This window comes from Lonchura striata, chromosome 12, assembly GCF_046129695.1.
Source record: "Lonchura striata isolate bLonStr1 chromosome 12, bLonStr1.mat, whole genome shotgun sequence".
Classification (NCBI taxonomy): domain Eukaryota; kingdom Metazoa; phylum Chordata; class Aves; order Passeriformes; family Estrildidae; genus Lonchura; species Lonchura striata.
Window position 1 is genome coordinate 7,455,476 of NC_134614.1, and position 15,303 is coordinate 7,470,778.

Genomic DNA, 15,303 nt, shown 5'->3' on the forward strand with positions numbered 1-15,303 from the left:
CAGGCAGGCAGGGTGAGGAGCAGTAGAGGGGCTGGGTACCATCATGTCCTCACTGTGTCACATGTCCTGTGGTCCCACAGGTACCTTAGTGTCAGGGACACTGTAATCCCATGCCCCTGGGTTCCATGATCCCATGGCTGGGCACTCACAACCCCAAGAGCATCCTGATCTGATGCCTGGCCACCTATCATCTCAGGAGCATCATGACCCCATGGGCACTGCAATTCCATGCCCCAGGCATCCATCATGCCACAAATCCCTGGGACAGCATGGCACATATGCCAGGACTGCAGGGACATTGCCACCCCATGTCCAGGAGCATGGTACTCCTCGAGGAATTTTAGCAAAAACCTCCTAGACATCCCAAGGTCAGAGGGCCATGCTGGGACATGGGGTGCAGAGTGGGGCCCTGGTGTGGCAGGCAAAGGAGGATGGTTCCAGGGTGGGCACAGCAGCACCATTGTGCAGATGCCCTCCTTTCACTGGCACAACAGTGGGTGCCCCCTCCTCAGTGCCTCACATGAGGTGGGAGCCTCAAGAGTAGGTGGGGAGACACCTCACCCATACAGGGGCACAAGGATGCTGCCAACCTGGGGCACAGCCCCCTCAAAGACACAGCCCCAGCCAGGGAAAAAAATATAATTAGGTTTTAATGAATGATTTGAACAGCTAAGAAGCTGGAAACTCCATGGGAGCCTTGGGAAGGCCAGGCCCAACAGCACCCACTGGGTATGGGGCCCCACAGCACCCATCCATTATGGGACTGAGCACCCAACCCCAGAGCACAGACTCATCACTGTGGGGCTGAGCCTCACACAACCCAGCCAGCACAGGACTGAGCCCCCGGCACCCTGTGGTATGGGATCAATCCCGGGGAGCAGCCAGCAGGGTCTGGGTGTGAGCCATGGGAGAGCACTCCACAGCACCCAGCTGCCTCCCAGCACCCATCCCATAGGGAGGGTGCCCCATAGCATCTGGCACACTGCGTCCCTCCTCAGGGGAATGTGCCTATGGTATATGGGGGTCTGGGAGACCTCATGGTGCAGGGAATCCCATCAGCACACAGACGTGTCGTCATCCTCCTCCTCTTCCTTCTCTTCTTCTTCTTCCTCATTATGCTTATCCTCATCCCCTCTATCAGGCAGCCGCCCCAGTGGAGCAGGGGGAAAGGGAGGACCCCAGTCCAGGTTGGTGTAGGTGACAGTCAGGTTGACATAGTGCTCACCATCCAGCGTGGCCAGGACACGCTCCAGCTCACCCACCAGCCCGGTGAAGGACGGTCTCTCCTCGGGCGCTGGCGCCCAGCAGCTCAGCATCACCCCGTACCTGCAATGACACCCGTCAGTGCTGGCAGCCCCCCAGGACGACCCCTGCCCACCCCCAGCTGCACTCACAGGGTGTCGGGGCAGTGAGAGGGCTGTGGCAGGCGCCTCCCCTGCAGCAGGTAGTGGGCCATGTCGTAGGGGTCCACCCCGGCGTAGGGAGATGCCCCACGTGTCAGCAGCTCCCACATGAGCACCCCGAAGGACCACTGCCGAGAAGACAGCTGCCATGGGCACACAGGTAGGAGATGGAGGACGGGATGGGAAGGGAGAGCCATGCCTACCACATCAGACTTTGTGGTGAATTTTTGGGTCTGGAGGCTCTCCAGGGCCATCCACTTGACAGGCAGCTTGGCATGGCGGTGCTGCCGGATGCTGTAGTACTCCTTGCCAAACACGTCCCGCGCCAGCCCAAAGTCAGCCACCTTTACTGTCAGCGTCTCGTCCAGCCTGCAGGACACCAGGTGGGGGTCGAGGTGAGGACTCCTGGGCACCCCCAGACCCAGGGGGTTGCCCTGTGGTGGAGTCTGGAGGACACAGGCACACTTACATGCAGTTCCTGGCTGCCAGGTCCCGATGCACAAACTTCTTCTGGGCCAGGTACTCCATGCCCAGGGCCACCTGCAGCCCGAAGCCAATGAGCTCCTTCATTGTCGGGCTCTGTGAGATAGGAGCAGTGAGCATGGAGACCTTGGCACCCATCACCTCCCACCCTCCTTGTGGCACCCCCTACCCGCTCCTGGGTGCGGATGAACTGGCGCAGGTCCCCGTGGCGCATGTAGGGCAGGACGACAAGGGGCAGCCCATGGCGAGGCAGGCACACCCCCAGCAGCGACAGCACCTGGGGGTGGTGGAAGCTCTTCATGAGGATGCCCTCACGCAGGAACTCCTCCACCTCCTCCAGGTCTGTGATGCCTGTGGAGAGCTGAGCTGTGGCCATTCTGCTGCTGTGCCACGGGAGCACACGCGGCGGGGGAGCAACTCACGGTGCAGGGACTTGACAGCACAGTGGAGGTCCCCCAGCAGCGGGTCCGTGTAGGTGCCATGGTAGACGCTACCGAAGTGCCCTGCAGGGACGAGTGGCACAGAGCTGGCACCACATGCATTGGGCAGGTGACACCACAGCCAAATCGAGGTGCCAAAGGGTCACCTTTGCCGATGACCTGGTGGCGGTGGGTGACAAGCCGCTCCTCAGGGATGAGGATGTCCTTCACTTCCTCCAGTAGCTCCGGCCGCAGATCCTCCAGGCAGCAGGATGTGGCCCTGAGCAGGGGCATGGGGGATCCACCGCCCGCTGCACCAGCACCAGCACTGCCATTGGCACCGGCACTGGTGACTCGTGTGCGGGGCCCCACGGGGCCGGGAGTGCCCGCTGTGTTCAGCACTGCCGGGACAGGCAGAGGTGGGGTGAGGGCCGGTAGCACCCAGCACCCGCCACCCACCAGTGACACCCACTTACCCAGCACCTCTCTGTAGTCGATGCCGGGGCGCTGGGTGGTGACAGGGGGGTCGCTGCGGCCGGGCTGTGCCAGCAGCTCCAGGTTTTCCGTACCTGCAGGCAGCAATGGGGTGGGTAGGGGATGGCGTGGCAGGGTCTAGGGGCATCAGAGTGCCCGGTGAGCACGGCACTCACCCCGCCCCTTCTTCCAGCGCCAGCGGAACAGCACAGCAGCCAGGATGCAGCAGACCAGGAAGGTGATGCCGGTGCCCAAAGCCAGGCTGGCGGCCAAGTCCAGCGATGTGGGGGGGGACAGAACCCAGCCCAGTGCCTCACAGGCTCCGTTCACACAGATCTGGAGGATCAGGGGCTAAGCAGGGAGAGGGTGAGGGGGACTGGGGCAGGTGGTTGCCCACCCGGGGGGTTCCTACCTCCACAGGGGCCCCAGCGGGGGGCAGGCGCAGCTCGCGGGGCAGGCGGCACGTCACCTCGTTCTTCAGGACGTTGGGGTGGCAGTCCTGGCCCCCCACCGTCATGGTGATGTTCATGCAGGTGGCCACGGCATCCAGCCTCAGATGCTGCCCAGACAGAGCGCTGTGAGCGCGGGGGTCCTGTCAGTGGGACCCCCTATTCTGGCTCACCCCACTGCCCCACGTACGTGCACCTCGATCTCATCGTCGCCGGGCTTGAGGCGGAGCCGCCTGCCCTCCTGCTTCAAGGGGAAGACCTTGGGCCGGGAGTAGTAGTGGAGGCGGAACAGCCAGCGGCCGGCGGCACCGTCCAGCAGCACGCTCAGGTTCCCCAGCACCACCTCCACCTTGCTCTCGAAGGGGAAGGCTGGACTGTGGCACAGCAGCCGATCTGGTGCCAGCGGGCTCTTACACTCCTGTGCGCAAGGACATGCTGAGCACCGGCTCAGAACGTGCCCAGGGGACTGCAGTGGGGTGGGCAGGGCCAGGGGGTGATGGCCCTGCACCCCGGTGCTTACTGTGGCTTGGGTAATCACACCACCGGCTTCGAAGCGGATCTTGGCGCGATACACGGAGTCCAGGTGGGTGCCGACAATGGTGAGCAGCGAGCCCCTGCAGAGGGCAAGGATCAGGTTCCCCGGGGTGCGCATGGTCCCCAGGTGCCTGCAATCCCCAGCACCTCGTCCAGCCCAGCCAGGGCAGTGGGAGGACAGGGCTGTCCCCTCACCCAGGGGAAGGGAGCCCAGGCACTCACTCATAGCTGCAGCTGGGGACGATGGCGGATACGGTGGGGTCAGGGCGATAGTGGAAGGGCACGGGGGCTGGGAACTCCTCCCCGTCGATCCACAGGGCTACCCGGGCTGCTCCCAGGCCACCAGCGGCGGGAGCCGTGCATTGGATTGTCCCATTGCCCTGCCTGGAGACACGACAGCCGTGGCTGGGGGGACAGCGGGACTGCAAGGGCTCCCCGTGCCCGTCCCGTGCTGGGCACGCTGCTGTGCCAGGTGCAGGGCAGGGGTGTACCTGGGCTGCCCAGTCAGGGCACACTCGGAGCCATTGACCATCACCTGCCAGCTGCTCCCTGCCGAGAGGTGTTTGCCATGGAGTGAGAGGTGGGTGCCACCCCCCCGGGGGCCAAACGGGGGGTGCAGGGCACTGACGTGGGGCTCCTGAGCAGAGATGGGGTTAGTGGGACGGGTGAGTGAGTCAACCCCCCGACCCTGCCAGGGGCACTGCCAGCGTGGAACCATACCACGAAGACGAAGCCGCCGAGGGTGGCGGAGCCGTAGACGTGGAAGCCAGAGGGTCTGGCGGGCTCCTCCACAGTGAGCACCACGTCGGCTGGGCCCCCCACCGCTGCCGGCTCCCCCGGCTCCAGCTCACACACCAGCACATCCACAAACTCCTTGCGGCGTGAGGTGGGCAGGGGTCTGTGGGACAGTGATGGGGGATCAGCCCCGGGCTGGGGGGCAGCCCCAGACCCCTCTCAGCTGCTGTTCTCTCCCAGCACCGCTGCACACCTGTAGCTCTCGCTCTCCTCCGGCAGCACGGTGCAGCCTCGCCGCCCCACTGCCACCCGGTAGGCACCGCGGGGGCTGCGGCTGGGGTCGGGGTCCAAGTGGGAGCGGAAGGTCATTCCACAGAGTGTCACCCGTGTCCGACCCCGCAGTGGGGCACTCCGGGGATGGAACTGTGGGAGAGGCACCTGTGTCACCCCAAGCCCCTGGAGTCCAGTGACTGTTGCGGGTCCAGAAATACTGTTCTCTGAGAAACACAACATTTATCCCAGGAAGGGGGTCCCACCACATGCCACCCCATTTGCCATGTCCCTCCCCATCCGAGTGCTTGGGAGGTGTGAGGAGCAGGGACACGGCAGCGCAGACCTACGTCAGTGAGGACAGGTGGGCAGCTGTCCCGGACCCAGTGGCCAGAGCACTCGTGGCGGCGCCTGCACCCATCCCCACACCAGCCACAGCCCATGAAGCGCTCAGCCCGCAGGCAGCGCTGGCACGTGGAGAAGTGGCGACAGCCAGGGCCAGTGACATTCAGGAGCCACACCTGGGGATAGAGAGTGGAGGTGAGGGGCTACATGGAGCTCCATGCCCACCCTATGCCCCTCAGACCCCCTCACTCACCTTGGTGCCAGCAGTGAAGAACAGCGAGTGGCTTTGCAGCCCCATGGCACCTCGCACTGGCCCTGGCTCTCCCAGGGAGAAGTTGGACAAGGTCAGAAGGTAGGAGCTGGAGCGTTGGAGCACCATCTGCAGCAGGGCAGAGCAGGGGGCTGAGCATACCCCACAGCCTGCCAGGACCTGACATTCCACCCGACCCCCCATCCCACCTGGAAAACGCGTCCTTCTGCTGTGCCCAGGTGGGCCACAGTGACGTCTCCCATGGCGGTGACGAAGAGGGAGGTGAGGAGGACACCTGTCAGCTGCCCGTTGAACAGGTCCACTTTGTGGGAGGCAGCAGGGATGAGGGTGGGCTGATCCCAGCAGCTGGTGTTGACCACCGGTGCTGAGAGGTTCACCTGTAGTCAAACATGGGGTGGCTGACTTGAAGCTGGCCCTGGCAACCCAACTCCCACACCCTCACAGGTAGGCACCAGCTTGATCTGTGAGATATTTTGGGGCAGCACTAGATTGCTTAAGTTCCCCTCCAGGCTGGGAAAATTTTGGAGAAAAAAGCCACATCAGCATGCTCTCCCTCAGTCCCCCATGTGGCGTCAGATCCTGCCCTCCCCTCCCACCCCATCTGGATATAGTTATTTGTGCTGGCACCACAAGATGCTCACTCCAACCCCAGTCTTCCCTGACGCCTGGAGCTCAGCAAGGGGCTGGGGTTGAAGAGGGACACCAGGAGCCATGGCGTCCTCACTTGACGCCCCCAATGAAGAGGGGCTGGGGTCCCCTCTGACTTTCTCCTGCCACGGTGTGAGTCAGCAGCAGTGAGCTGTCTGCTCTGTGCAGGAAGAGGAGGGGATTTGGCTGCACTTTGCCCTGAGCCTGGCTGAGGACACCAAAGCTCGTTTCATGTGCTGGGATGAGGGGGCCCTGCCAGGGTGCCCACCCATCTGCATCCTGACCATGCTGGGGCTTGCACCTGGGACACGGTGTTCCTGCCCCACGGCTGTGGCAGACGAGGAACCCCGGTGACTAATTGCACTTCCGCCTGCGGTTTATTTGCCCAGAGAAGGCGGTGGCTGGGCCTGGGGGACAAGGCAGGAGCAGCTCGCACTGCACACATCCAGCCTACAAAGCACCAAGGCCCTGTGGCTTTCCTGCCTCCCCCCCCACATAAATGAGCTGGAGAGGGTGGCTGGGGTCCAGGGACAGTCACCACGGGGGCCAGAGCTGAGGCTGTTGAGGAGGCATACCAGAAGAACTGGCCCAATGCATGACATGTGGCAGTGTGCCCATGTGCTGGCACATGTACCAGTGAGGTGGGGGGCTCAACAGGATCCCTGCCCTCACCCAGCCTCCTTGGTGCAGCTGGGGCTGCCAGAACACAGCAGCCCCTGCAGTAGGTGGTGGGTGGCTGCTGGGCTGACTCACACCTGGGTGATGCTGCTCTCCCCCTGCCCTGCCCTGCCCCACCCCACCATCCATCCCGCTATACCAGTGTTTCCCAGCTCCTGAACCCCCTTTCCCACATCCCAGCCACCCCCCTGGGTCCCCGGGCCGGATGCGGCGCAGGGTGGAGCACTCACATTGTGTGGGCAGTACTCCACCGGCTGGAAGAAACTGAGCCCCCGCAGCAGTGGCTGGTGCCCGGTGCCGCAGCACTTCTTCATGCCCTCCTCCATGGCCTGATTGAGGAGGCGGAGGGGGAAGGCGCAGACAGCCGAGTTCTCCTGCGGCACTCGGCTCTCCGGCCGGCTCTCGGCAAAGGCACCGAAGAGCACCGTGTCAGTGTCGTTGATGCCGAGGTCGCGGGCCAGGCGTGCACCAGGGCGGGCAGCGTGGGCTGCCTGCAGCACATTGTAGGCGATGTCCCTCTCAGCATCCTCCTCGCCACTGCGCCGGCGCCGGCGCTTGGACTCAAAGCGGCAGTCGAGGACCAGCTCGCGGTAGTGGCGGAGGTCCCGCTCGTGGGTGCTGAGCCGCGCCAGGCGCGTGTGGTACACTGTTGATCCCGGCCGTTCCGGCTGCACCATCAGGAAGTAGACGTGGTCCCCGTCGGCAAAGGAGTGCACATAGTGGATGGTGTAGTTGTTGCGGTATTGTGGCAGCACCGTCAACCACTGGAAGTCATTTGAAAAGCCATCCAAGGTGCCCTTCAGGCGTCGGATGGACACCGACTGTGGGCTGTACCATGCTGCCACACTGCTGTTGATGGTGGAGCCGAGGTAGAAGACAGAGGCGTAGGAGGTGGCCACCACAGTGGCACTGGTCCCCAGTGGGCTGACCACACAGTCAGGGCAGAAGGCAGGGCTGTTGTCCATGGCCGAGTACAGGCAGTGTGTGGCTGTGATGGCCACCTTACCATCCTGCACCTCCAGCTGGTGCTGATAGCACAGCCCATGCTGGGCCGTGCCACAGCTGTACAGCCATGGCTCCAGTGGGTCCAGCAGCAACAGGACATTGTCTGTGTCCTCAGGGCCATCTGTGGTAGCCGGGCACAGGCGACAGATCTCACACTTGGCACTGCCCACTGGGCCGGTGATAAGGACGGAGAGCAGGCGCAGCTCGGGGCTGACCAAAAGGATGCGGTTGCGGACGGCCACAAAGGCAGCGACTGGGCTGTCGGAGTCGGTGAAGACAGCAACATTCTGGATGGGGCTGCCAGCATCGAGGCTGGGCAGTGTGTAGGGGATGGAGAAGTTCCTGGTGGAGCTGTAAGGGATGCGGGGACACTGCCAGGCACCGGCACCCAGCAGGGCCAGGGCGAGCAGCAGCCAGAGGCACACACAGCACAACAGGCCCATGCTGTCCAGTGCCACTGGTGTAGGGTTATCGATGGTGCTCAGCACCCAGCAGGCTCACAACATATGGAGGATGGGCCACCATTGCATCTGCCAAAATAAAAAAAGGAGGGTTTTAACCTCTTACTTTAGGTGAGGACCCAGGCACAGCCACAGCCGGGTGTCAGTTGGGGCTGCCAGGGTTCCCAAGGGCCAGATGATGATGGGTAGTGCCGAGTGAGGATCAGTCACACCAAACCTCTTCCGAAATACCATGAGTAGGAGGTGATGCCAAGCTGCCTGTGGCAGAGGGACAAATCCTGCCTTCTGCCACCTACAGACGCTGCCTGTCACCCTGGGGCATCTCTGCCCTGCAATGACCCATTCCGGGGACTGGGACAGGGACTCCGCCAGCCCCTGGGACAGCAACGGGGACTGAAGATCCATGCGGGGCTACTACAAGGCCCCCGCCAGCCTCCCGGGACTGGGACCCCGAACTACCCCCGGCCTCCAACCCCAGCCCTGCCGCCGCTCACCAGGTCCGGGATCTCCACTGGCTCCGGCTGCCCCCGCCCCATCCGTCCGGTCCGGTCCGATCCGAGCGGTGCCGGGCGGCAGGGCGCTCACCTGGGCGCTGCCGTGCCGTGCGGTGCCGTGCCGGGACAGGGCGGAGCGGAGCGGGGCCGGGACGGAGCAGGCGAGGCGGGACGGGACAGGGCGGAACGGGGTGGGCGGGTCCTGCCCCCGCACCGCCCGGGGCTCCCCGGGGGCCGGCGCCGGCACACGCAGCCCGGGGGCAGCGGGGTGTTCTGGGGAACGGGGAGATCGTGGTACCCGGAGGGTGGCTGGGCACTCCCGGGGTGACAGGCACGGCTGGGCACGGTGCCCAAGAGGCGCACGGGTGTGAGTCGGGGCCGCTGATCGGAGCAGGGGTGCAGGCAGGGCTGGCACGCTGCCTCGGCTGCTCGCTGTAGGTCCGGGCGGCCCTCGGGGGATCCCCGTGGCCGGGAGGTGGCTGCCAGCAGCATGCCCGGGTACGAGTGGGGTCCTGCATGTCGGTACCACTTGGCCCCTCGGCCGCGGCCCCCAGCCCCGCTGCCATAGCTGACACCCTGATATATAGAATCGAAATAGCCGCTTCCTCACAGTTCCCGCGGTGGCACCGCGTTCTCTGCTCGCTTCCAGGCCAACCGGGCAGCCTTGAGGGCTGCGGCAGGCTCAGCATCGGAGTTCCTAACAGGGAGAAAAGAGCAGGGCTGGGAGAGCCACAGCTTTGCCAGGGCAGCTGTCAGGGTTGTTTCTGTTGTGCCTATTCTGTGTCTCATGTCCCTTTCCTCCCTGGCTACGCGCAGTGGCAGGAGGTGCCAGCACCTCTGGGAGTGATTGCTGTTCACAGGGATATGGGAAGATTCTTTACATCCCGATCCATACATGAATTTGCCCTCCAAGTGCCCTGCTGCCATGAAATGCTAGGCCCATGAACCCCACCTTTGCACATGGACCTTTCCTCCAGGTGAGCGGGGTGCTGAGGACTTTGGTCCCAGGAGAGGCTGAGCCTGCCGAAAATGCCCTGCGCCTGTCGCCGGGCCAGCTCCAGCCCTTCCAGGCTCCCGCCCCGTGTTGTGCAAGGCCCGGCAGTTCCGCTGGCTCCCGGCCTTAGCCAACAGCTCCTTCCTCCGGCTGAGCCTCTGCTGGGTTTCGACATGAGCTGGCCGCGGCCAGCTCAGCCCGGGGATTTTGCCGCTCCCAATATCCAGTCAGCGCCGCCTCCTGCCAGCACAACCCCGGCAGCCCCGCACCACTCCCAGGCAGCTTTCCTGGCTCCCAGCAGATCCCCGGGGCTGGACTGCACCGTACCAAAACTTGGAACAAACTTCCTGCCCAGTTTGGTCATCCTCCCACTCCACCGAACGTACAGGAATGTGACAAGACAACTTAGGGTCCAGATAATGTTTATGAGCAAAGACAAGCGATTACACTCTGGCAGGACCATAAATACAGGAGCAGATCCCTGTGCTAGCCCTGCCGGATCCTTCCCAGCTCCCTCTGTGCCGGGGTGTCACGCTGATGGCTCTGCCCCTCCTCTGACACCTATTCCAGCACTATTCAGACAGCCCCAAAACGTGGAGTTGGGCCGTTCACAGGTGCTCAGCCCCACCCCAGTGCCTGGGGGGGTCAGGGAGCTGGATCGAGGGGCTGGGCTTGGGGGACAGGTGCTCCCGTGCCAAGGGGAAAATTCTCCATGGGCTGGGGAGTACCATGGCCCTGTACTGGGGGGATCTCCAAGGAGATGTGCTTGAGCTGCCCCTTTAGGATCCATTACCCACAGCCAGAACCACGAGCCCACAAACACCCTGACAAACACCTCGGCACTCTGGCTCTCTGGAGAGGCTCTGTGTCCCTGTGGTGAGGTGAGCAGGACCCTGCTGTCCCAGCTGGGGCAGGCTGACCCGCCCTGCCTGCCAGCATCCCCAGGGACTGATAACCTTTTCACAGCCACAGTGGGAAGGGTCCAGGCTCATACAGATGCCAAGGGGGCAAACAAACCTGCTCCGGGACTACAGAGGCTCCCTGGCACTTGGGGGATCCAGATCCCCCAAGGCAGGGAGAGGAGCAGTGTGTGCCCCAGGCCAGCCCTGTCCCTCGCCTGGACGGTGTCACCCGCCACCTGTGGGCACAGCAACATAGGGCTCCCCTGAGTGCTGCCACATCTCCCCTGGGGACCCCCACCCTTGGCCCAGCCACAGGAAGGGAAGTGGCAGGCACAGGGAGAGGACCCTGGGGCTCTGCTCCCCTCTAGTAACCTGGGGTACCAGCAGCCTCACTCCAGGACCATCACAACAAGGGATGGAGCTGGGGAATGTGAAGGAAGAGCAGACCCCCAGCTGGGGCACTGCCTGCAGCTGAGAGAAAGTCCTGTTCATCCCCTTCCCTTTCCCTGTGCAACCCATCTCTAACAACCAGGTTGGACAGTCCCACAGGTGGGGTTTCCCTGTGCTCTGGGGTCCCACCATGCCCTCTCCCCTGGACACACAGCCCGGGAATCCCTGGGAATGGGCTCCCCAGCACAGCGGGGGCTCTCCCAGCTGGCTCCATGCCCTGCGTGATGCCCATCAGTACGTCTGGGGTGTGAGGATGAAGAGTCGGTCTTCCTCCTTGCGGATCCACTTCATGAGCTTGTTGACAGCATTGATGGCGCCGGCCTTGGTCCCCAGGGGACTGTAGCAAATGTAGAGCTCAAAGGCATTGGTTACCTGGGAGAAGGAACAGGACACATGCTGGGAACAGGACTGTGCCCCACTTGAGGCTGGCACTCCATCTTCCCCCCATGGGCTACCAGCAATGGGCAGAGGGGTTCCAGTGCAGGGACAAAAAGTGGCAGTGGGGTATCCTAAATGGGTGGCATCTGGTTTGCTCAGCAGTGGGAGAACTAAACCCTGGAGTTTGCCCCACAGTGGGTATTCTCCACGGCACCGAGATCACGACAGGGCATGGCACAGCCCTTGGTGCTGGAATTCACCAGCTCCCACTGCTACCCCTGCCTGTCCCTCCCTCACACAGGGGCATGCTCACCTTCAAAAAGACCATGCACAGGCTGGGGTCCTCCCTGGGGGCCACAGAGCTGGTGCTGTGTAGTGTTACCACCCCCTTTCCCCACCACGCAGGACCAGAAAAGACAGGCTCACCAAACCCCACCAACAGCCTTACCCATGCCAGGAGGTTTTCACGGGGGCCTGTGAAATAGATGTTCTTCAGGGGCCGTGAAGAGTTGTGGGCCCGACTGTGCAGGTACTGGTAAAGCCCCAAGAGCCTCTCCTTCTCCTCCTCCTGCACATAGGGAGCCTCAATCTCGGGGCTGCAGGAACACAGTACCCCATTAACCCCCTGAAGAAGGGGCCTGGCCCATGCCACATGCCATGGCCTCACCAGGTGAGGCTTCCCCGGGGCCTCACCTGGTGAAGAGCCCAGAGCTCTTGGACTTGTAGATGAAGTGCCGGAGGTCAGGGATGCCCACCTGGGCGACGCTGTAGAAGGGGGTGCGCAGGGCCTCCTGCAGAGCGTGCTGCACCCCCCGCCGCCGCAGGCGCTCCTGGAAGCGCCGCTTGCAGTCGGACACGGTGAAGAAGTCCTCACGGTCAGTGGAGACCAGCAGCAGGCACAAGTCCATCTCCTGCTCCAGGTAGGAGATGTGGGCGTGGAAGAAACCGCTGGAGTTGAACTTAGGGAGGCAAATGGGAGTCCAGGCTTCACCCTCCCGGAAAGAGGAAGAAGAGCTGATGAGGTTGAAGAGCAGATGGAGGTCAATGGGGTGAAGGAACTGATCCTTCTTCCTCACGAGAGACACCAGCTGGTTCCCAGACAGCAGAATGGAGAAGACCAGGCTCTTGGCCTTGGCCTGCTGCAGGCTGCTGCTGACAGCGTCCCGGACACTGGCAGCCAGGGGCAGGCAGCGCACGGCGCCCATCAGGAAGCTGGGGTCGTGGGCCATGAGGTCCAGCAGGTTGTCGGTGATGCGCTCGGAGCCAGCCAGGAGCCGGCGCAGGTCATAGTTCTGCTTCTGCTGGAAGATGTGGTTGAGCTGGGTCCAGGTGAGCAGGCTCAGAATCTGGTAGTAGATGTAGAGCAGCTCGTGGGCAATCTCCTGCTCCGACTGCCGGGTGCGTGCCACTGCCACCAGCACCAGCGGGCTCCTCCGCACGAAGACCACCTTGTAGCCATCTGCTTGGGAGGGAGTCCCCGGGGGCCCGGGGGCAGATCTGTGAGCCTGGCTGCCCAGGGCTACAGCCAGGCTGCAGCCTCTCCCCCCAAACACCCATCTGTCTCCGGGAACAGATGACATGACCCACGGTGGCAAGCGCACGGATGGGCAGGCTGTGACCCCCCCATCCCATCCCCCCCCAGGGCAGTACCTGCATGGATGGACCGGATAGCGTTTTTCTCAGCCTCCAGGAAGGACACCAGGGCCATCATGACGCCCATGGTGCTGGACAGGGCCTCCTCAGAGCCATAACGGGAGTACACGGGCTTGCCCGCCTCGCTCAGCACAAAGACGTGCTTCCGGTGCAAGCGCCAGGCGTCCATGGTCACGTCCTCCTCCTCCTTCCCCGACAGCACCGAGTCGCGGCGGGTGGTCTGCGGGGATGGCTCCAGCTTCCCCTCCTTGCCCGGCCTCATCTCCTCCTCCAGGTCGAGGGCCATGCCTGTGAGCTGTGTGCTCAGCTCGCTGAAGTCCTTGCTGATCTGCTCCATGCTGCTCTGCTCGGCCGGCTCCCCCCGCCTCTCCTCTGGGCTCTGCGCCGCAGCCACCCCGTCCTCAGGACTGGTCAGGTCCTCGTAGGAGCGGGTGTGCACGAACATGGCTCCCTCCTGGCCCGCCCCTGGAACAACGGGCCATGCAGCATCCGTCCTCGTGTCCCCCACACTGGGGGAAGGATGCAGAGGGGACCTGCCTCCTCTCCCCATCCCGCAGCACCCTGTGGGTGCGGGTCTTGCTGGTGAGGAGTGGGCCCATCTGCCCCTCCCACAGGGCTGTGGAGGTCCCAGCTCCCATGAGGAGCTGCTCTTTCCCTCCCTTGCTTCCCTCCTTGGTGAGCTGTGCTCCATACCTGGCTCCGTGCCCTGTGCCAGCCCTGGCGTGGGGCTCTCGGACCTCTCTGTGTGCTGCCCATCTCCTGGCGCCAGGGACCCATTGGGCACTTCCCAGCTTTTCTTCTTATGGACATCTGCAGCCATTCCTTGGGGCAGGACCTGCATGTGACCCACAGTGTCACCCCTGTGTCCCCTCACTTTCAAAGCAGGCCCTGAAATGCTCTGTTCTCCAGTGGAGCCGGGCCAGCACCCGTGGCCCAATCCCGCTGGCTCAGCATGCAGCACCGAGCCCTGGTGAGATGTCAGGAAAGCTGCTCTAATCCAGCAGGATTTCCTCTCTCATGCAGCCCCAGCTCTTTCCAGGCCCCTGGCCACGGCACCTTTCATCCAGGCTTGACCCCAATTTCCCCCGTGAAAGCTGCTCAGTCTCCCTGTGCAGTGAGGGGGAAGGGACAAGGCCCTGGATGGGGCTGGTCCCTACACCTGAAATCCCAGAGGCTTTGTGTTTGCAAAGGGAGGGGTTTATGACCCTCCTTGGACCGGGTTAGGTGGCTGCCATGGGACAAGGCCGGTGACACTCCCTGTGAGCACATATGGCACCACTCCAGGAGCTGGGTGCCTTCTCCAGCAGAAGCCATGCCTCCAGCCCGCTCCTTCCTCCCCTTCTTGGGGGAAAACCAGCCCAAAAGTGAGCACAAGCAAAAGCAACAGGAGGCAGGCCAGGCTGGCTAGGAGCCTGTGCCCCTGAACCCGGCTGCTAGGGGAGCTCAGTGAGCCCAGGCTCTGCTCTGTGCCCCAGCACACCTGCTCCCAAATCCAATCCCACTAATGCTGCACCTGGGGGAGCCACACCACCCCCTCAAAGTCCTGTGACAGCCCTGACGAGTACCACGGGGTGGATCAGGGCCCTGTCCTTACCTGGGGGAGTTCATGCAGCTCCCACCCCCAAACCTGGGACAGGGTGTTGGGGAACTGGCCAAGGCTCTGTGCTCCCCTGGGGAGCTAAATCCTTACCCCACAAAACCCCGTGACAGCTCTGCAAAGTACTGGGGAAGAGCTAAGGACTCTGCACATCTCGGGGAGCCCGTGACAGTCCTGCAGAGCGCCGGGGAGCTTACTGGGATCCCGTCCACACCTGGGGGAGCAAGACACCCCACTAAAATCCTGTGACAGCCCTGGAGGGTGCCGGGGAGCGGACCAGGGCCCCGTCCTCACCTTTCCTCCTCACCCTGCTGACCTTCCCGCGGGCGAGACTCACCCCAGGAGCCTCCCGGCCCGGCACGGACCCAGCCCGACCCTTCTCCCTTCAGCGCTGAGGTGTCACCGCTCCTGCAGCCCCGGCACGACCCAGGCCCAGGACCCCTCTTAAAGACAACGCGCGGGGACCCACCTCCGCGGCTCCTCCCGGGGCCGCCCTGCAGCCCCCGGGCACAGCCTAGGCGGGTCGGAAAAGGGCTCGGAGCCGGCGGCGGGCGGTGACCTCCCGCCCTACCGCCGGTCCCGGCCCCGACCGCGGCGACACCCCCGCCATCGCGGCGACCCGCCGCGGGGCATCATGGGAGTTGTAGGCGGTGCGCTCCA

The 15,303-nt window shown here is 63.6% G+C and overlaps 2 protein-coding genes across 3 annotated transcripts; both read right to left on the reverse strand.

Annotated features, from left to right (window-relative positions):
• Positions 1 to 1,041: 1,041 nt before the first annotated feature.
• On the reverse strand, positions 1,042 to 8,787 carry MST1R (macrophage stimulating 1 receptor). The gene is made up of 21 exons (XM_021529226.2): positions 8,670 to 8,787; positions 6,940 to 8,244; positions 5,572 to 5,760; positions 5,366 to 5,491; positions 5,118 to 5,288; positions 4,751 to 4,920; positions 4,483 to 4,660; positions 4,254 to 4,399; positions 3,985 to 4,146; positions 3,749 to 3,842; positions 3,419 to 3,646; positions 3,192 to 3,338; positions 2,956 to 3,115; positions 2,782 to 2,874; positions 2,473 to 2,706; positions 2,309 to 2,389; positions 2,056 to 2,237; positions 1,873 to 1,982; positions 1,607 to 1,772; positions 1,395 to 1,531; positions 1,042 to 1,326 (listed from the first exon to the last, which is right to left on the reverse strand). The coding sequence occupies exons 2-21, from the start codon at positions 8,155 to 8,157 to the stop codon at positions 1,056 to 1,058; spliced, it is 4,263 nt and encodes a 1,420-aa protein (XP_021384901.2). The 5' UTR covers positions 8,158 to 8,244; positions 8,670 to 8,787; the 3' UTR covers positions 1,042 to 1,055.
• Positions 8,788 to 10,068: 1,281 nt separating this feature from the next.
• Positions 10,069 to 15,289, reverse strand: MON1A (MON1 vesicular trafficking associated A). Of its 2 annotated transcripts, none has more exons than XM_021529225.2 (6): positions 15,113 to 15,289; positions 13,740 to 13,881; positions 13,044 to 13,511; positions 12,087 to 12,852; positions 11,842 to 11,989; positions 10,069 to 11,387 (listed from the first exon to the last, which is right to left on the reverse strand). In XM_021529225.2, the coding sequence occupies exons 2-6, from the start codon at positions 13,864 to 13,866 to the stop codon at positions 11,247 to 11,249; spliced, it is 1,650 nt and encodes a 549-aa protein (XP_021384900.1). In that variant the 5' UTR covers positions 13,867 to 13,881; positions 15,113 to 15,289; the 3' UTR covers positions 10,069 to 11,246. The 2 variants fall into 2 exon arrangements, with proteins under 2 accessions (XP_021384900.1, XP_021384899.1); XM_021529224.2 differs by lacking the exon at positions 15,113 to 15,289 and adding an exon at positions 14,737 to 14,848.
• Positions 15,290 to 15,303: the final 14 nt, after the last annotated feature.

Coding starts and splice junctions, on each gene's coding strand:
- MST1R (XM_021529226.2), bottom strand. CDS start 8,157: ATGGGCCTGTTGTGCTGTGTGTGCCTCTGGCTGCTGCTCGCCCTGGCC. Junction 4,661..4,750: donor GAGGAGAGCGAGAGCTACAG/GTGTGCAGCGGT, acceptor ACTGTCCCACAG/ACCCCTGCCCACCTCACGCC. Junction 2,707..2,781: donor CGACTACAGAGAGGTGCTGG/GTAAGTGGGTGT, acceptor CTGTCCCGGCAG/TGCTGAACACAGCGGGCACT.
- MON1A (XM_021529224.2), bottom strand. CDS start 14,796: ATGTGCAGAGTCCTTAGCTCTTCCCCAGTACTTTGCAGAGCTGTCACG. Junction 11,990..12,086: donor AGCTCTGGGCTCTTCACCAG/GTGAGGCCCCGG, acceptor GTGTTCCTGCAG/CCCCGAGATTGAGGCTCCCT. Junction 11,388..11,841: donor GTGAAAACCTCCTGGCATGG/GTAAGGCTGTTG, acceptor TCCTTCTCCCAG/GTAACCAATGCCTTTGAGCT.